Source organism: Euprymna scolopes, chromosome 19 (genome assembly GCF_053919585.1).
Source record: "Euprymna scolopes isolate OS-2025 chromosome 19, ASM5391958v1, whole genome shotgun sequence".
NCBI lineage: Eukaryota > Metazoa > Mollusca > Cephalopoda > Sepiida > Sepiolidae > Euprymna > Euprymna scolopes.
Window position 1 is genome coordinate 35,875,908 of NC_136500.1, and position 21,060 is coordinate 35,896,967.

Below are 21,060 nucleotides of genomic sequence, written 5' to 3' on the forward strand. Positions count from 1 at the left end.
ACGTGTTCATTCTTGATGTAAAATATAGAATGATTTTTTTTTAAATAAGAATTTGATTTTAGCCAATCAGAAAGTGTTTGCGAAATAATCAAATTAAAATGTAACACACATGTCATACTATTTGTTTTCCTATGAGGGCAAAGTTAAACATAAGATTGCTTCTATATTGTGGGGAAAATTCAGCTCTCCAAAAAAGAGCACTCTGGATTGAGACAAAAATAAAAATTGCCTCAATCTACAAGAATTTCTCTTGGTCGATGACATAAAAGATAAAGTATAGTGCCAGAACAGATTCCACACTTTGCTCCTAGTTGAAATGCCAAGAAAGTGTTTTTACTCTTATTTTAGGCTTTGCAATATATGTGAATCACTATCAAAAGGATGTTGTTTTTTTTATGCCAGTTTTATATTTTGTGAGATCTCACATTTTAAAAGAACACAAAATTGCAATAATCTTGAAAATTAATTTTAATCTTTCTGGCATTATTGGTATTTAGAGATCCGTTTACCTCTAATACAAGAAAGTAAGAAGAACTGGTTGGAATTATGTCTCTTACAAAAGTAGAAAGAAAAATAATTGAATTTGGTGGAATTAAGTTCTTGAGATAATGATTACATCCAATTAAACAAGTCAGTAAATTTGGAGCATAAAAACAAAAACAAACAAAAAAAGATTTTTTTTTTTTTGTTTTTTTGAAACACCAAAAAATAATTTTGATGTTGAAATTTGAATGAAAACTTTTCTAGATTCTCAGTAATTTTGACAAAATTAAAGTTTTCCCAACATGGGACAATCAAAAAACAAAAAAGCAAAACAAAAAAAAAAATTATTCCAAATATTTAATGTTTGCTGATGATATAATTTTAAGGCAACTTTAACATTTTATTTTATGTTTCAATTTTTAAGTAGTAAAATAACCTATTGATTTTTTTTTCTTTTTTAGATCAAATTGAAAAATGAATAAAAAAGGCAAAAATAAATTAAAATACAAGAATCTAAAATACAACAGTGAAGAAAACAAACTTTCTATAAAAAAGAATGTTTTGCCAATCATTTTGAGTCATCTGTAACTAACCTTGAAATTTTTGTTTTGGTGACTCCCGAGGGCAGTTTGAGAATAGGCCAACTTGGAAAATAAAAACAAAAAAGAGGAAAAAAATCTGGGATCAATTTTATCAGGATATGCTGACAAAATGAGTGTGAGGAAAATGAATAGACAATGATTTGATAAGAGACAGAAAAACAGGTTAAGCCAAGATTGGTGTGGGATGTGTAAAACTAAAAAAAAAAAAAAAAAAGTCTGATTCTAAAAACGAGGTAAGAAATATGAATTATGGCAGAGCAAATGAAAGATGAGGATTCTTACAAAGTGTTATGATGAAACAGGAAAAAAAAAAAAAAAAAAAAAAAAGGGCTTGTGAGAAACTTCTGTTCTACTCAAATTTAAGATCCAAACCTTTCAAAAGGCATTTGTGAACATAATAAACACAGCATAATCTGAACTCTTCTTGTCACTACCATAGTCTTTATCACTTACCAATATAACACTTGGACTCTTATACAAGGATAGAAAGGCTTTAGTTTTGTTCACATTTTGTTACCCAGCACCCACTGGTGGTGGGGAGGGGGAGTAACAAAATGCAAGCAAAACTAATCCACCATCTTGTAAATGCTAAGTTTCTTTCTGACCAACAATATGGATTTAGGCAAGCCTGTTCTACTGCGATTATTTTAACAATCATCTATGAATGCATATACCATGCACTGAATAAGACAAAGGAAGCTAGAGCTGTAGCTCTTGATATATCCAAGGCTTTTGACAAGGTCTGGTATGAAGGGTTTCTCATGAAAATGAAATCCTATGGTATTTCTGGACGAATACTCAACACAATCAGATCCTTCCTAGATAAGAAAATCCAGGTTGTTATCAATGGTGGTACATTTAAAACATGATATTAATGCAGGCGTGCCTTTATTATTCCTGATATTCATAAATGACCTCCCTGATAAAATTATGTCTCAGATGAGTATATTTGCTGATGACACTATGCTCTATAATAGACAAGGAGAAAACAAGTGCACATATATCCACGACAATGGCAGAAACCCTCGAATGTAGAATGGGGTTGCAAGTCGATGGTAACATTTAATTCTAGACTAAGCTTTCTTCTTTTAGCAACTACAAAAAAATCTTCTCAATCACCAATTACTATGACAAATAACACCCTACCTGAGAGCACATATTTCAAAGTCTTTTTCCTAACATTCACAGGCAACATCAATTGGAACAAATACATTGAGGAGATTGCCAAGGATGCGGCAAAGAAGGTGGGATCACTCTACCGTGCTAGAAAATTACTCACATCAGAGAGCATCCTATATCTTTACAAATCTATAATTCTCGCATGCATGGAGTACTGCTGACATATCTGGGCCGGAGTGTCTGCCATGAGTCTTTTACTCTTAAACAGGATAAAAAAGAAAGAGTATTAAATCTAATAGGTCCTGCCCTATTGGCCATGCTCCAGCCCCACCACCCCTAAGTTGCATCCCTGTGCTTGTTTTACAAGCAGTTTAATGGAAGGTGCTCCGTTGAACTCACATCACTTATGCCTCCTTGATGTACATATTTCCGACTAACCTGACGAGCAACAAAATCCCACCCCTATACTGTTGAAGTCCCTAGATGCTGGAAAGCTTTCTACTAACAGTTTCTTCCCTCAGACTGCTGGACTTTGGAATTCTCTCCTTGTTTTCTGCTTCCCTGACCTGCAGAAGTTTAAAATGTAATGTGAACAGATACCTCACTGCTCAACTCCTCTCAGTCCTCTGCTAAACACAATCCAAAATAGTAGCCCCTTTCATCTCAGTGGCAATATGCCTTGTTTGGATGAAAAGAAAGTTAAAAAAAATGTTTTTTTTTAAAGGTTTTTGGTGCATAATATAGGAACTATCTTCCATTTGAAAATTCAAATATTCCAGATTTGCATTAAATTTGATCCATGTTCATTAGACACTAATTAAAGATTCCCTGAATTTCAATTTCTTAAGACTTCTTAAGCTTAAAATTTTAGACATTTTCTAGAATCCAAATCAATGGATTTTGATCCAAATTGAAATAAGGATTCTTGACACAAGGTTTAGCATCATTATATCTTGATTTTAATCTTCATAAGGCAACATACAAGAAAAGTGATGCAAAATTAATTTTACTTGTCTTAAAACGAGTATTCTTCAAGTTTACATAAAAAAGTTTTATTGTTTGATCATCATTGCATGTAAACTAGTTGATTGCTCCTCTTTAAAACTGAAAGTAGTTCAGAGTTGCATTTAGTCCTTCATTCAACCGTGTTGGAATTCCAATGTAACAAAACGATTACTTGTGAATATGTTGTTCCCATCCCAAAAATGTAACCTTCAAAATTTGACCTACACATAAATATGTAGGTTATTCAATGTATATTCTCACTCATAAGCCATGTTTTTTTCTGTTTTTTCAAATATATAAGAGAAAAAAGAAAAAAAAAAGAAATAATAATTTCCTACAGACAGGTCGAGTAGACAAACAGCCTAACTGATCTTTCATAATAATGAGAGTAATATTACAAGGCATATGCGTGTATTGATACGGCAAACACTTTTAGACAAGAAGATATGCGAACTTGATATTTTGTACAAATAATGACCCATCTATAGAGGTTGACCTAAAGGGGGGGGGGCTAATATTTATCTGTTTCCTTATACAGGGATCTACCCCCCACCCCCCACATATGCACATACATACTGCAAAGAAGTATTATACTCAAACTAAAGTTTTATTTTACCTTAGATTCTAAACTATAATTAAATTAGAGAAAATTATGCTGAAACTTAAAATTAGAATAAAAAAAAATTTTTTTGATCCTTTTAAGACCCTCTTCTAACGGGCTACAAAACTAACATTTTTCTAAGCCTATAACTTTAACCATGTAAACTGTATTTTAACAATAATTTTCAACACAGGTGTATTTTTTTTTTTGTTTTATTTTTTCCTTTTGAAATCAATTGCAAATCAAATAAGCCTCTTTCTTATTCAATAATTAATTAATAAGATTTAACCGAATGTCACAAAACTGAAGCTGAGAGAATTTCAATGCTTTTAAATAAACCATTCCCCCATCATTACTGAATAAGTCCTATTTTGAACCTATCCCGAGATAGAAATTCTGGCTAGTAAGCAATAAGAACCAAGTTATTGAAATATTGTTAAGGATATGAAGAATACCGATACAATTGAACATTTTCTATTGTAAAAAATACATCATCTTTAAAAAGATCACAGAATTTTAAGCGTTTCACATTCAATTATGAAAGAAAAATAAAATTTGATATAACCCATCATAATTACAAACATTTAAAATATAACACCAGACACATATAAATAAACTACACAAAGACATTTTCACTATTTAGCAACATAGAAAAAAAAAAAAAGAAAAAAAAAAAGAAAAAAAAAAAAAAAAAAAATCATGTTCGCATAATCAAGAATGCTTATCAAGAGTTATTATTTTATATATGATAGGGATGTTTTGATCATTCTCACCTGTTTCTTCTTATTATTATGTAATAGACAAACGGATTACAAATACAGCATGGCTGTGTTACTCTTTCATAATATGTATCACACACACACACACCCATTGTCCAGGAATGAATATGAACAAAAACGTGTAATTAATTTGGAAACTTAATGTTTAAAAAGGTAACATATTTTTAGATATTTATTTTTGCAGGAGTCAACAGATATAGCTCATTACATGATTACTTCACTTTAATCTTTTAGAAATAATTTTCTTAGCTGGAATAAGTTTTTTCAAAAAAAAAAAAAAAAAAAAAAAACTGATGCAAAATAATATATATATATATAACTATAAGAAAAAAAGGCTAGTCTGAATCAAGTATTGATATATCAGATGTCTGCCTGTACACACACACACACACTCATAGACACCTTATTAACTCAAACTTAGTTATATAGAAAAACTTAAATTACTTTATTATGTCACTTCAACTTTAGGCTAATTAGATTTTATACTATACTAACAGGGCACTTGGCATTGCCCGGCCATAAAATATGCTTAAATATGATATTTTAATTTATGCAGATTTCATATTTATTATTATAGAGTCAAGTCTATTGATTATTATATTATACTCAATATATAGCAGTGATTTCAAAAGCAAAAAAAATGTCTTGGGTACTATCAGCTAGAATCAAAACCAAAATATTTAGCGCTCCAGCCTCAGTCTTTACTGTTTGAGCTATTGTTAGATGGATAAGAAATAGTTAAAAATGAACCAACTTTAATGTATATTTGTGCATGTGTACTTTAAGTCGACTTACATCTGCCAAGTTCCAATTTTGTTCAATTTTGACTCTTAGAAGTTATTTTTACCGACTTTTATATACATAAAATAATGGTCTACAAAAAATGCAATCATTTGACCTGTGTCTCAGGGGAAATTCAGTTTGAAAAAAAAAAAAAAAAAAAAAAAAAGAAGCAAACATACAGACATGGTGAGTTTATATATATATATATATATATATATATATATATATATATATATATATATGCACACATACATACACAGATTATCAAATCTGCAAAAGGAAGCATCTTTTTATATTTAAAATTTAAGCTTACAATGTTGTGAGAATATTCGTAATAATATTCATCAGCTTTTGATAGAGGAAAACAAACAGCAGAAAACGAGGAAAACTAGTTAAAATAATGGAAAATATATTGAAATAATTTGAGTTAAAGCATACCTACCTTTTTGGGGTTATTATATACCAAAAAAGTTGTTTTATTTGTACAGAGACGTTATATGGACATAATACAAAAATAATCAAAAGAAAAACTCCAATTTTGAAAAATAAACATTTATTTACGATTAAGAGATATTTTGTAAGAAACAATAAAAAAAAAAAAACTAAAAAATTACTGGTTATCAGTTGATATAAGTTCTACATATTGTTCCTATTTACAATGCCTCCCACAGGACAGAGTAAGACACCAGGGTCGTTTTTTAATGTGGAGAAAAGGAACAAAAATAAAAATTGTCTCAGTCGTGAAGAATTTCTCATCCACTGACAGAGAACAAGAAATTGAAGTGCAGCATCTGAAGAACAGATACTACACTTTGATCTTGGCACGAAGGTTAAGTTTACAAGTTTATTGTTATTAACAAGTAACAACTCTACTGAATCATCCTCGAACATATGGTACTAAATTTTTAACACAATATTCGGCAGTCATCATGTTCCGTGTGTCTTTGTTTACTTTTGTGCCCAGCTGATCATTCTGCTTCACAATAAACACCCTGATTTATTTTAAAATAAACTAATGAACTCGATTATTTTTCAGAATCTCTACTTAATATAAAAAGCACTGTGTGTGTGCATTTATTTCCTATGGACTCCTAAATGGCCGGATCGATTTTTTTTAAAATTTCACATAAATGTTCTTCATGTATGTGGGAGAGTTCTTAGATGGTTTTTTCATCGGAATACCTCTGATAAATATTGAAATCCAATTTAAGAAGGAACAGTTCAAAACATGACAAGTGCATTTGAGAAATTTTATTACTTCACAAGCAGAAGGGCTCGGTGTATAAAAGTAACAGCAGGCTCTTTGATGACAACAGCGCATTTGAAATAAATGTTTCTGTTTAAAGCACAATTGAACCATGATATTTGACTTTTGCATTTAAAACTTTAATTCATACAAATAAATAATCTTATAAAATCAACAGTAGGTTTTCTACAGTGCAATTGTAGACTACAATGCAGTGAGGCATGTAAAACTTCTTCCTGGTGTATCACGAGGGTCCCTGACTAGAGCAGGTAATCAATCGATTTTATTGATAAATAGATTTCACCTATTTTGATGGCAATAAAAGCGTTCAGAGTGGGAAACATTTGTTGATCCCTATTCGATTTTATTTTTTTTTTTTACATAGGCATCACCACTTATCAAGGCCAAGAGTCTACTCGAGGATAAAGGTTAAGCGTGTCAATTGGACAATATAGTAATCGTTAGTAATGGAAATTCGGTAAATTTGTTAACTTAAGTGGAACGGCTCATCAAGAACTTGTTTACGTTGGACTTGAATACAATCAGATTGTAGTCAGCTGGAAAGATTGAAAACGGAAGATAATTCCACAGGTGTGCAGTTTTAAGAAAGAAGCTTTGTTCATGGAATCTACGTTTAGGTTTAGGCACAGATAAAGAGTGGGGGGAATTATTGATAGTGTTTTCAGCTATATGAGTGTTCCTTGTGAAAGTTTGGCGAGGGGGGACCATAGATTGAAGTTCAGTTGAGCACTTGCCATGAAAATAACAATAAAGCAGAGACAAACTCACAACATCTCTTCTGTGAAATAGAGGTTGCAGGGAAGAGAAAAGGACATCTCCTACGAGGCTACAAAGTCTATTTTGAACTCTATCAAGGCAGGACAATTCCTTTCTAGCAGCTCTTGCTCAGATTTGGCAACAGTACATTATCGTTGGCCATACCTGGCTTTATATAGGTAGAGAATTGCATCAGGAGTGAGATATCTACTGGATTGATAGAAGGATCTCACCATTTTTCCAGCGGCCTTGACAACGGATTTAATGTATGTGTTCCATTTCATATCAGGAGTAAGGGTCAAGCCCAGAAGCTTGTCAAAACTTGAAGCCGCCCCAAAACGAGAGCTATTCATTTCAATTGATGCTAGATGGGCATCAGAGCATTGATGATGTAAAGACAGAAGCTTAATTTTAGATGTATTAAAAGTAACCAGCCACCTCTTTCCCCATTGTACCATGTGCTTAAGATCAGAGGAGAGAGAATCAGAGAGAACTTTGTCATTTACAGCCTTTTATGTGCAACCATAGATGGTAGTGTCGTCAGCATAAATGTCTACGAATGATGCAAGGATGTGATTTGGGAGATCATTAATGTAGATCAGGAAGAGAGTTTAGCCCAGGATGGACCCCTGAGGGACTCCAGCATTAATACTGTCCATTCCACGTAACGTCAGATCTCGCTACTAGTAACAGTATATTTTTAAACTGGTCAGCATTAATCAAAAGGGACTTTCCCAGGGCATTCATCATAACATCTGGACACAGACAAAGACACAAGGAACTTGGTCACTCAATTCTTCAAACATGTAATTTACACACCCAATTCATTGCATGATATCTTGTTGATTGTCCATTTCATTTTGATTCAAGTTAACTGGGATAAATTAAATAATTTTTTCATATTCATTTTAGAACAATTTGAAGTATTTAAAAGCAGTTAATTGCAATAGACAGCCGTTTCTGTGTACTATTGATGGCTTTGATGACTGGAAAGCATTGGAAGATTGGAAGAGAATGACCTGCATAATGATGATTCAAGTTGTATTAAAAAAATTTGGAGATCTTAGCTACTGCTCAGTGTGGCTGGAAAATCTTGAAGGTTGTAAGATGTGAGTTGTTGAATTGCGATGGAGATATGGAAGCAGTGGCTAGCAGGAAGGATCATAGTAAGCATCCTGGCAAGATGTTGCAAAAATATGCGTGCAAAGTCAATGCAGAAAAAGTATTGGAGTGGTGGCTATAAAGAAAGTGCTGATACTCCTCATATAAGAGTTTCAAGGGCTAACTACTAATCACAATCGAGACCCAAGACAATTCATTACGAAAACTGAGGCTAAACTTTTATCGACAAGGTTAAACATCCAATTGAGCTGGATATGTTCTGGTTCTTAGCCAAAAAACAAAAATATCTGATAAAACCAGTTGCACAAAATACAGAATAATAGTCAATCATCTTACAATCCATAAAAAGTCTTGTGTACCATTAAGATCAAGTTCTCTCATACTGTGATGGTCTTTGGGCATGTTTCCAGCGAAAACCATCGAAAACCATGTCATGCTACCTCACATCTTCGGCAAGAGATGGTTACATTCAGTTACTGTCCACTATTATAAAATGTTGGGTAGAAAAGATGACTGAAAAACTCAGCTCAGTGTCACACATCTTAGAAAACCCAGTGTCTGAAAAGTTCCATGACTTTTAAAGAGTCCCAACATCTGTTCACGAAAATTATTTGATTGTAACATTGTGGACTTAGGTGTAGAGCACAATGGAAAGACATCAACTACCAGGGCATTCCAAAAGTAATGCCGTCTTTCGTTTTTACTCCGTCCGAATGGATTGTAAATTGCATTGTTATGATGATTGTATTCATCACCTGAAAGTTTCATCTCTGTTACAGATATTGATGATGTGAGACTAAGAAAGCAATCCCGTTCATGAATGTTCGTCAAAAGCAGAGACGCGTCATTGAATTCCTAGCAAAAGTGTATTGAGAATGGTGGTGACTATGTAGAAAAGTAAATTCTAGAGCACAAAAGATTGTTCGCTAATGGCACACTCCATTTTCATGGCACTTCAACTTTTTTTAAGTAAAAAGCAAAAAAAAAAAAAAATAGGAGGCTTTAATTTTAAAAATGACCCTCATATACTACTTACGACACAAAGGATGAGCTAGGATCAAACTGGTGTTCAGGTCTCCCAAAGAACACAGTGAAGGTTGCATGCTCCAAGAGAAGGTCTTGAATGAGGCCATGTTGGCGATTCAATGTGGCTTCCTCGTGTGAACTGTATTTGGCAAAAAATCTTTTAAGAGATGCACTTTGTATTTTGAGGATAAATCAATTATTATTAGCCATGATATTTTTTTCCAAAAAGTGTCAAATTTGTTCCGAACAGCCTGAATATCTTTAACTCAAATATAAATCAGCATTTTCTTTCTATACATTATTAGTAGATTGAGTTATGTTGCCGTTTTAATTCTAAATTGGAAGACGAGTGTAGTTACAGCTGTTTTCAAATAGTATCTGAGCACATATGAATGCAAAGGATCTGATCAGACTACTTGAAACCTGATAGCCAATTCTACAATCAACATTATGCTGTACACATTTCGAAATTAACAATACAAAATATTAACAGTTACAAAGAAAAAAAAAAAAAAAAAAAAATAGTGTACAATAATCCAGAAATAAACTATTAAGCTGTATCAAAAAGAAAAAAAAAAAATTTTTCATTTGTGACAATAAGGCATGAAACCACTGGATGTAAGAAACTTAAAAAAAAAACAAAAAAAAACAAGATTCTGACCTAGAAAACAAAAATTCTTCACCCTTTGTCAGAAAAATTGCTCATGGAATGTGAGGACTAAAGGACAAAATAAGGGAAGCAAGAGTTACGAGGCTGCCAAAAGCAAACATCACTTTCTACTCTCTTTACTGGTTTCACACAAGGAAAAAAATTTTTTCAAATGGTGGAAAGTTCTTGAGTTTCTGTAAAAAAATTTTTTAAAAATCTATTTTTTGCAGAAACTCTGAAATTTTAAATAAAAATTTGAATGTTAATGAGACGTGTCTATATCCATAGTGAAACTTTTGAAAGGAAATTAAAACAACAACAACGATGACGACAACAACAAAATATATCCAATGAGTATAATTACCCCAAGTACTTGATAGGCGGCTAACTGTAGAATCTAAATAAAGAGATAAAAAGGGGTTAGGAAGCATGCATCATTCAAAAAGTTTTCGCTTTTTTTTTTTTTTTAAACCTGTATGCAATAATGTTTTAAATGAAGAACATATACAGTCTATTTTGTTTTATGTATATTGAAAAATCTCCATATTAATAAAATGAAAAAAAAAAAAAAAAAAAAAAAAAAACAGAAATAAATACAAAAGAAAATAATGAATGAATAAAAAAAAAAAAAAATTAAATCATAAACCTATGCAACAAATAAGATCATAATCTGGATGGATTTCTTCAAACTATCTAAACATTCTGAACATTCTTTAGTTAATGCAATTAATGCTTCTATTGTTATACTGTATGTTCGTTCATCGTTATCGATGAAGTCCATAACTGTGATTTGCTAGTAAAATTTTTTGTGGAAAGAGTTGTACAATCACCGACCATACTTCTGAGTTAGTACTGATTTATTACAGTGATGTAGAAATTCAGAACGATTGGAAACAATGCCGAAACAAGCGGAAAGCATATACAGCACCTTCTATTCTGAAATGGTCATCCATCTGGTACTAATCAGGCTCATCATTACCTAATTTTAGTGATCTGACAAAAACTGGTGTGTCAACATGAATTATGTCGAATATATCATTATCAGGGCTATCACAACAAAACATTCTTATCATTGTTTTGACTCTCGAGTATTTATCCAATACAGTTAGACACAGTTAATCAGCTGGGAACCACATCACTCTATATAAAAGCATATAAGATATCAATGGATACACACTCAAGTCAAAACAATAAAAAGAATATGCTGTTGTCCTAGCCCTAACAATTATATCATGTTGACTTTTTTTGTTTACAAATTCTCTTTAATTATTATATTAAAAAGGATTTTTAAACAAAAAAGTCATTTAACTAAATATAATGCTAATTCAAAAATATTTGCCTAGCGTCTTAATAAATAGTACTTCTACAGTAAATCAACAACTATAGAAAGACTTTTAGAATAGACTTAACTTTTAAATATTTTATAGATTTTATTAATATTGTCATGGTGTTTGTTCATATGCAAATAGAAGCATATGATCGGTTGACAAAAAAAGGAATAGGCAGAATACACATTATTAAGTCAGTAGTTTTTATTCTGTTGAATTTCATTTAAGTTTACAAGATTTTTTTTTTAACTCGAAGGATGTTTTATAAATTTAAAGAAATTAACAATAAAAAAAATTATGGAAGTATATATATTTATATATATATATTTTTTTTAACCAAGCTATCTTTTTATTAGGCAAAAAAAAGTAGGCAAAAGGTATTCAGTATTCAAAGCAAATTATTTTTGCTTAAAAAACATTTTCTATTATTTTTTTTATAGGGAAAAAGCAATACACAAATGCAAATATTAAGTAGTATATTTGTTTTTTTTTGTTTTTTTTCAACAAACTTTCCAATAATTTTTCTTTGTATTAGCTTTAAAGCGATAGAAGCTAGGTAAAGATGGAAATTAACATACCCAGGTACTGTAGCAAGGCGTAGGTTTAAACTAGTATTACTAAAATTATTAAATTTTTTTTTTTTTTTGTAAGTGTGTACATTTGCAGTGATGCTGGTAAGTTTTACAATGCAGTGAGGATCCAGAAGAAGTAATTTCAATAGCTCCCTATGAAATGTGATGACATCCTAACTGAAGTTACTTAATAAATGAAAATGTTTGTATCTCTACAGCTTAACACTATAATTTAAGAAAAATAGTTAAAACTGTATTTTATATCTTATTCGCCATATCCTTACATCTCTAGAAGCTTTGTTTGAAAGTGAAAAACTTTTGATAAGCTTAAACATAGCTCTTCAATTTTTAATGTAGATCCCTACTATCAGATCTCCTTTTCCGACATAAAGGGTGTGTATGTTCCAACCCTCCAGAGGTTGAAATAGACAAGAGACAAAACCGGACATATTCTTTCTGCATAAAATTGGCATTAGCCTGTCTACTTCTACCGATAATTTCCTGATTAAGGTTACTCAAACATGACATCCAAACCTGACTCTTAACATTGCCATGAACATGGAATTTGAGCTTACATTAGGGATGATTTTCCATGTGGCAGAAACATTTCCAAAGAAGACCTTAAATTCTCACATACACATTTTTAAGTAACATTGCATTCCTTTGCCTTCTATCAAAGTTACTATCGTTGAGGGTTTCTTCAAGAAAATTGATCAGATCTTGTCTGTTTACCCCTCTGCTAACATCCATGTCTGTAGTGGCTTTAATGTTGAATGGCTAGTCCACTCCAACAAGACAGATGATGGAGACAGGTTTTGTCATGATGTTCCCCTTGCTTATGATCCGATACAGATTATTCACAAACCTACTTGCGTACTCCATCCTGATGGACAATTTTTTAAGTTTTTCTGATAATTTGTTCTAAACAGTACTCATTCACTGTCCTGTCTGTGCTAGGGTCTTCTGACTACTTAGTTGTTGTCAGAAATAAATGAGATTTCTGATTGATTGATATTATAACTTCCGCCGGAAGACAGGGATTGCACCTTGGCAGGAATTTTTGACTTTGAGTTAGTTGCAAACAAATCTTTGGGCCAAATGCAACTTATTTATAGGTCCTCCATTTGAACAGTTGATTAATTATCAAACTATTTATGTATGCTTCTTTTTCTCAAACTAACATGTCCATGACAACATAACTACCTGGCTCGAACTGCCAGCTAAATTACCCACTTGATTTAGCAATGATTAAACCAGAACGGCGGAAACCATCAGAAGTTTTTTTTTTTTTTTTTTTTTTTTTTTTTACATGGGAGTTACCACTTATCAAGGCCTGGAAGCCACTCGGGGATAAGGGTTATTGAGTGTACAGTAATCAATGGGATAATATTGTAGTAATTGTTAGTAATGGAGATTTGATAAAGTGTCTTACTTAAGGGGGCGGTTTATCAGAAATTTGTTTATGTTGGACTGGAAGATATCCAAGTTGTAGTCAGGTGGGAAACAGGCAAACGGAAGAGAGTTCCACAGGCATGAACTTCTAAGAAAGAAGCTTTGTTCATGGGTATCTATGTTTTGATTTAGGCACAGTTAAAGAGTGGGGAAAATTATTGACAGTGGTTACAGCTAGATGGGTGTTTTCGTGAAAGATTGGCGAGGGGGGACCAGAGATTGGAGCTCAGACAAGCACTTGCCATGGAAATAACAATAAAACAAAGACAGGCTCGCAACATCTCTTCTGTGGGAGAGAGGTTGCAGGGAAGAGAAAAGGACATCCCCTACTAAGACACGAAGTCTATTTTGTCAAGGCAGGATAGGCTGTTTTTAGCAGCTCCTGCCCAGATGTGGCAGCAGTACTCCATCCTTGAACGTACTTGGCTTTTATATAAATAGAGAATTGCATCAGCAGAGAGATATCTTCTGGATCAATAGAAGGATCCTACTATTTTTCCAACGACCTTGGCAACAGACTTGATGTACGTGTTCCATTTCAGATCAGGAGTAAAGGTCAATCCCAGAAGCTTGTTAAAATATGGAGCCTCCCCGAGACGAGAGCCATCCATTTCAATTGATGCCAGATGGGGGATCAGAGCGTTGATAATGTAAAGATAGGAGCTTGGTTTTAGATGCATTAAAAGTAACCAGCCACCTCTTCCCCCATTGTACCACGTGCTTAAGATCAGAGGAGAGAGAATCGGAGAGAAATTTGTTATTTACGGCCTTTGATATGTTGCCATAGATGGTCGTGTCATCAGCATAGATGTCAACGAATGATTTGTTTAGGGAAATCATTGATGTAGGTCAAGAAGAAAGTTGGGCCCAGGATGGATGCCGAGGGACTCCAGCATTAATACTGTGGGCTTCTGATTTCTGCCTATCAATCACTACTCTTATGAGCCTATCAGAGAGAAATGATTTAATAATTGAGAAAACATTTCCAGTTATACCGTAGCTGGAAACCTTGTAAAGTAGGCCTTTATGCCATACCTTATCAAAGGCCTTTGATATGTCAAGAGCAATTGACCTAGAAAGGAAGCCTTTAACGAGAGATTCACTAATCCTATATAACAATTAGCACATCTGCTGTAGATCTAACAGAATGGAAACCATATTGCATGTCACTAAGAAGGTTATTTCTGCTGAGGTGGTTGACTACAGGAGACTTATTGGTCTGTACTCAGAGATGACCTATCACCTGAATTCTTAAATACAGGGCATACTGATGAGGTCTTCCAGGGTGTTGGGAAGCACTTTTCATTAAAACAACGCTTAAACAGTTTTGTAAGTATGGAGGCAAGTTCTGGTTGAAGCTTTTTCAACACTATAATTGGAATGCCGTCAGGGCCAGTTGCTTTACTGGAATCAAGGTTCTTGATTAGCTTGGCGACATCACGCACAGATATTTGTCTGTTGCATAGCGTGTTGTCTGTTATAGGAGGTAATATGGGGAGTTGATGGCTTTGGTCGCATAGGGTAGAATTAGCTGCAAATTTCTTGGCAAATAGTTTGGCCTTGTCTGATGCTGACAAGATGACCTCAGGTCCATTGATGATGGTTGGGATAGAATGCTCACTTCTGTTCAGGATCCTGTTTGCTATTTGCCAAAACTGGTGGGAACCAAGCCACTGCTCAGCTACTTTGGATTTAATGGACTGAGCATATAGCTCTCTTGCATTTTCCTTGCTATTTTATTTTTTTATCTCGGGTTATTTCTGGCAACAAGGGCACTAACTGTGTTAGTTAATTCTCACATTGTCTCATTTAAGATAATAACCAAATACAAGAAGTCCTTTGATGTCACTATCCATCACAATGTATGAATACTCGATAGCTGTCTGTGACAGACTCAGATGTTTGTTTGAAAAGAATGCGTCCTGTATCATATAACCGATTGGCACTGAGAACTTCTTACTTCCAAAGAATTCTAAGAAAAAGCAAACTGTGGTATATACCATCATTGCTCACAGAAACCAATATTTCAATTATTTTAAATAAAAGTTATTTTTAAACAAAAACGGCATTTAGGACTACCCATAATCACTGCAATATATATAAAAAATGCCAAAAAGTCATTTTTCCAATCCATTAAGTCTACAGGACTGAGTAGAGGCTTGATTTCGATGAGTTTTGAAAAAATAAAAAAATTCATTTTATTCTCCATCTTATTTTTCTCTGGTGAGGTAACACTTTGACCGGAATTAACAAGTTGCAGTGAACATTATGAAAAAAAAAAAAAAAAAAAAAAGAAATGAAAAGGAATAGATTTCAATTTGCTCAAAGATTGTAAAAATATTAAAGATGAGAAATTTGCTTAGTTTGAAAAGCCATTTTCTTTCAAAATAAGGTAGTGCAACATATTTTTCATAGTGTAAATTTTGTGTATTCTTCAGGGATGTGCAGGTAGGAAAATTTTATATGTTTACACAAAAAGAAAGCATACTCAGCATGGTCTCATATGTAACAATAATAAAGCAAAGTAAAATTCTCAAAGTACAATTCTTATGCACAAAATTAATATTTTCTGAGTAGCAATTTTTTTTCATTTGTTCATGTTAAAAACAATTTAATTCGATATAATTTCTTTCAGAAAATACTTTATCTACTTAAGAATATTCTTTAAATAAACACCATCTCTTTTTTTCAGCAAATTTAAGTAATAGTAGTAAACATTAATCCACTGTTACATTTATTATTAATAAATAAAACTTAAATAATTATTAAAGATAAAAAAGGTGTAAAAATATAGAAATTCTCCTGAATATTGGAAACTTCAGTCACATTCGATGGCATCATGTCTATTTTCTATAAAACATAAAAAAGTTATCGTAGAAATTAGGGCCAGAATGATATGGATGCTCTTTTTAGTAATAATCTCCCACATTTTCTAACATTAGCACATATTATGTAAAAAAGTTTTTTTTTCAAAAGGTTCACAACTATGTCAGTGATTTAGATCAGTTTAAAGAAAAGAAGAAAAATTGGTTTCGGTGCTTTCAGTATTTAGTTTGGGACAATATTTTTTCTTTTGAGTCATAAATTATGTATATCAATAATCTTCACTCACTAATTTAGATGTACTCTTACTTTCACCCCAGACACAGGGTAACAAATTTATTAAGGCGATTTTCTAAATTCATACAAAAATAGTGTGTTCGTTCAATTCATACAAATTACTCCAATTTAAATTTTAAATATTTTGAACAAATCCATTAAAAAAAACAAAAAAAAAAAAACAAAAAAAAAACAAACCATATTTGGTAAAATAAAAACCAAACATTTAATTGGATTTATATAGACGCATATATTGAATTAATAAAAATGAAACTGTATAGCTTGTTCCACTATTACATCTCAAATTTTTTCAATTTGTGTCCATCCATTACATCTCTGCATTATATTGCCTCCTATAAATCTAAATTCCTTTTATATTAAAACAAACCCCAACAAATCTTTAAAAAAAAAAAAAAAAAAAACTTGTTTAACTTAAATATTTCATGACAGGTAAGACACAAAAATTTCCATTCAAGTTTTATTTTTAACAAGATAAAAAAAAAAATCAATAAAAATTCGTTTTTTGTTTTTTGGAGACATTAGTATTTGAAAATTTGATTTTTAAGAAAAGTTAGTATTTTGTTTTGCTAACTTTACATACAATTTACTAATCATTTTATTACAACTGCTACTAAGTATATCAGCCATAGTTCTTTTTTTATTTACATTTATGCGTCTTTGTATTTAAACTATCAGACATAGCCAGGTGGCTTGGATAATTTTATATGATTTTGATCAAAGAGATAATCATTTTTTTTGTCAAGTGAAACAAAATGTTACTTCCATTGTTTATTATATGCCATTGCTAAGTGTATCAGTCATAGATGTTTTTTTTTCTCATTTATATTTTATTTTACATGTGCGTCTGCCTATGAAATTACTACAGTATCATTATTTCAATAATATAAATAGAAATATTAATAAAGGGTCGAGAGCCTGGAACAGGGAGTTTATAGGGTGTTAAAGACTAATAAATTAAAAGTTGATTAATAACTGAAGTATTTCCAGTAATTAAATGAAAAATGTAATTACTAAATTTAAAAATCTTAATTAATTTAAAAAAAAAAAAAATGGGGCATGGAACTATGGGTCTTAGCCTTTTATCTCTATTATATATATATATATATATATATATATATATATATATATATATAAAAATAATATAACTACTTAATTTACTCACATAAAATTAATATACAACAGTATAAATTTATGCGTAAACTTTAAGTATTTACTTCAAAAGTGCTCGATATTTAGGTAGAGCTAGTTAGTAAGTTATAAAATATATATGGCGATTAAGCTACACTGAATATTCCGCGTTTCATCCACTCTAGGACTTTTCAGGTAAGCCTTATTAATAAATATTCCTCAAAGTTTGTTTTGTGTTTTTTTAGTATTTTAAAGGATTTTATGAGAGGGATAATGAGAACAATCTTCCATTTGAAAATTCAAATATTTCAGATTTGCATTAAATTTGATCCATACTCATTAGACACCATTTTAGTAAGATTCTCTGAATTTCAATTTCTTCTTAAGACCCCTTAAGCTTAAATTTTCTAAAATCAAAATCATATAACAGATTTTGATAAAAATTAGAATAAGAATTCTTGACAAATTTAGTAGCATAATATATTTTTTAATCTTCATGGAGGAGAAGAGACATAAAAGTGGTGCAAAACTGTTCTATCTGGAAAATGCAGAACAGATATTCTAGTTAGTTATGAATTAAGGAGTTAATAAACAAAATTGAAAGTATTTATGTAATTTAAATGTCACCCCTCCTGACAGAAAATTCAATTTCTTTAAAAACAATAAAAAATAAAATAATAATCATTTATCAATCTTGAAGGATTATTAAAATGGATATAAATCTATATAATATTCTACTTGTTCTTTTCTTAGCCCTTATGTTACGCTTTAAAAAAAAAAAAAATACAATTTTTAAAGGTTAAACCATTTAAAAAAGAAAAAAAGACCAAATTTGCAAAATTTAGCTTTAGAAAGGCCAATCTGGTAACACTGAACAAAATATGAGAGTGACCGCACTTTGATGTGACCTCGTTTCTGAATATCATTATAATAATATATGATCATTGCTGTAATAGTGTAAGGAAGGAACTCTTAATTTCGACATGCAGCAGTTCTTCACCAAAGAAAGTCAGTGAAATGTTACGTACAAAAAAAAAAAAAAAAACGGCAGACATTGTCTGCCAAGAGGTGCTGAACTGAAGGAGTAAATTAAAGATTGTCTCTTATAATATAATTTTATTATTTTTTTTGTATTGAACTATGTAGCACAATATTACTTTCTGAGTATTTATTCATCTCATTTGAATCTGTTCTGTATTTAAAATACAATGGACACTATTTTCATAGAAATTTGAATAAATTCATATTTGCTATGTGTTATAAGTTTTTCTGACCAACACACTAATTTTTTGCACTATCCAGATAAATATCAGTTTTATGAAAACATATTTGTTGATTAAATATAGTTCTCATTCAGTGGAATTTCCGCAGCTCCTGCTAGTAAATATAATATTACCTGAACTATAGTTTTATAACAATTCTATTCAATTATTAATTTGGTAACCAAACAATTCAACATTCTATTTAAAAACAAAAAATATTTTGAAAGAATATAAAATAAAACAGCATTGTATAAAAAAAGGAACAGAAAAAGTAATAAAAAAAGTATAAAACACTCCCATGCAACACAGTATTCAATATTCATGAAATGTTATTCAATAAAAATCAAATTGATTTAACATTTAGTATTAATTGAAACAAATTATTGTTTACATCTCATTTAAGATACATAAAACAAATATACTTTAAACATAGAAGGCATGATGTTACTCATAATTGAGATCAAGTGATAGACATATAAATGGTGTCACTCATCTGCATTACGTTTGTTAATATTAAATATGGGTGCACTTAAGTGAAATAAATATGTAATATATTTAAAGGCGTTATCTCCAATTTTAAATGGAAATTAAAGAAATGATAAAATTAGCAGGAATACCTGGCATAGCTGAGGTAGTGAACACAATAATAGTTAAAAAAAAAAAAAAGTGTGTAATACATCTGGCTAAAATAAAACATTAATTTAAGTGCATAAAAGGATATAAAAAGGAAAGGAAACACACCAACAAAGACTTACAGAATTGAAATAGTGTCTATTGTCTAATAATACTTAAAAGTGAATTGAACACATGAACAATATCGTCTAATCTAAATTGTTAAAAATGAACTCACAACAGTACCTATGATACCTGAAACATAAAAAAATGTCAATTAGTATAAAAATATCAATTTGCCGCAGTAAAGTCGTGTCTAGTGTGAAAAGCTGCTTTAAAATTAAAATTTAATATTAGAAATTGTTCAAATTTCTACTAAAGCATGTGAAACCTCTTCAAAACATTGATGTATGAACGTTACATTGTATATGCTGTCAAAGTATATAAACAAGAGACACAATTTGAACACACTTAGCATAGTGATGGCTCTGATCATGCACATTTTTTCAAGCATATCAAAGGTTTTGCTGGCTTTTTTTGCTCTTTAGATGTATTTCAAAGTCAAAGAATCCATCACTGAAGAGAATGCTGCCAAGCTATACCAAGGAGTCAACTAGATTTTATCAAGTTCATTTAATGTAACTCTTGGATTCAGTATTACCTTGATTGTTCCTATTTACTGGACTCCCCACGAGGGCAGAGTTAGACACAAGATCGGTTTTTAATATGGAGAAAATCCAGTTCTCCAAAAAGGGGTACTATGTATAGGAACAAAAATAAAAAAAATTGTCTCAGTCATGAGGATTTTTCCTCCACTGACTGAGGACAGAAAAGGTGAAGTGTAGCATCAGAACAGATATTACAATGTACTTAGCCAGAGTCCAAAGTTGATTATTTCCTGCATATCTTCCTTAGTGTGGACAATGGAATTTGTATTGTTGGCAAACAGGAATTCCCACATAAGAGTTTGGAAGGCTTTGGCCTTTCCATTAAAAATGAGGTTAAAAATCTTGTCAGTGGTTTGAAAATGTATGAAAGCACAGACATGACATTCCTAAAAGGAATAGGAAAGCATTGATGCAAAGCATATAGGAAACAATATCTTTGCAAGGATATCACCTGGTTTAATACCATTATTGATGACTATTGGTTCTGGAAGCGTGATTTCATGTCCTGATGAGGTTTTCTAAGCATTTTGACAAAATCTGGTGGGCATCAAAATTCATCGAAGATTGGCCAAAGTGTAATTCTCTTCAGTGTCAAAAACTTTCTTTAGGTCCATAAAAAAAACAAAAAAAAAACACATACTCATTCAACACACTTTTTCTGAAGCTGTCAAGCGAAAATGACTTATCTGTTATGCTGCAACCGGATTTGAACTGCTCTAGCATTCC

At 31.5% G+C, this 21,060-nt stretch overlaps 1 protein-coding gene across 7 annotated transcripts in view; it reads right to left on the bottom strand.

The window, feature by feature from the left end:
* Positions 1–21,060, bottom strand: part of LOC145303523 (dual specificity mitogen-activated protein kinase kinase 4-like) — an 84,130-nt gene that overhangs the window by 51,907 nt on the left and 11,163 nt on the right. For 2 of the 7 annotated variants that reach the window (XM_080144969.1, XM_080144968.1), the window contains exons 2-3: positions 10,557–10,589; positions 1,077–1,127 (exon numbers count right to left, since the gene is read on the bottom strand). The exons of 2 other annotated variants lie outside the window; for them this stretch is intronic. In XM_080144969.1, the coding sequence (XP_080001095.1) occupies positions 1,077–1,127; positions 10,557–10,589 (84 nt within the window). The remainder of the gene's footprint in view (positions 1–1,076; positions 1,128–10,556; positions 10,590–21,060) is intronic. 3 more of the 7 variants (XM_080144973.1, XM_080144972.1, XM_080144970.1) reach the window with 2 other exon arrangements.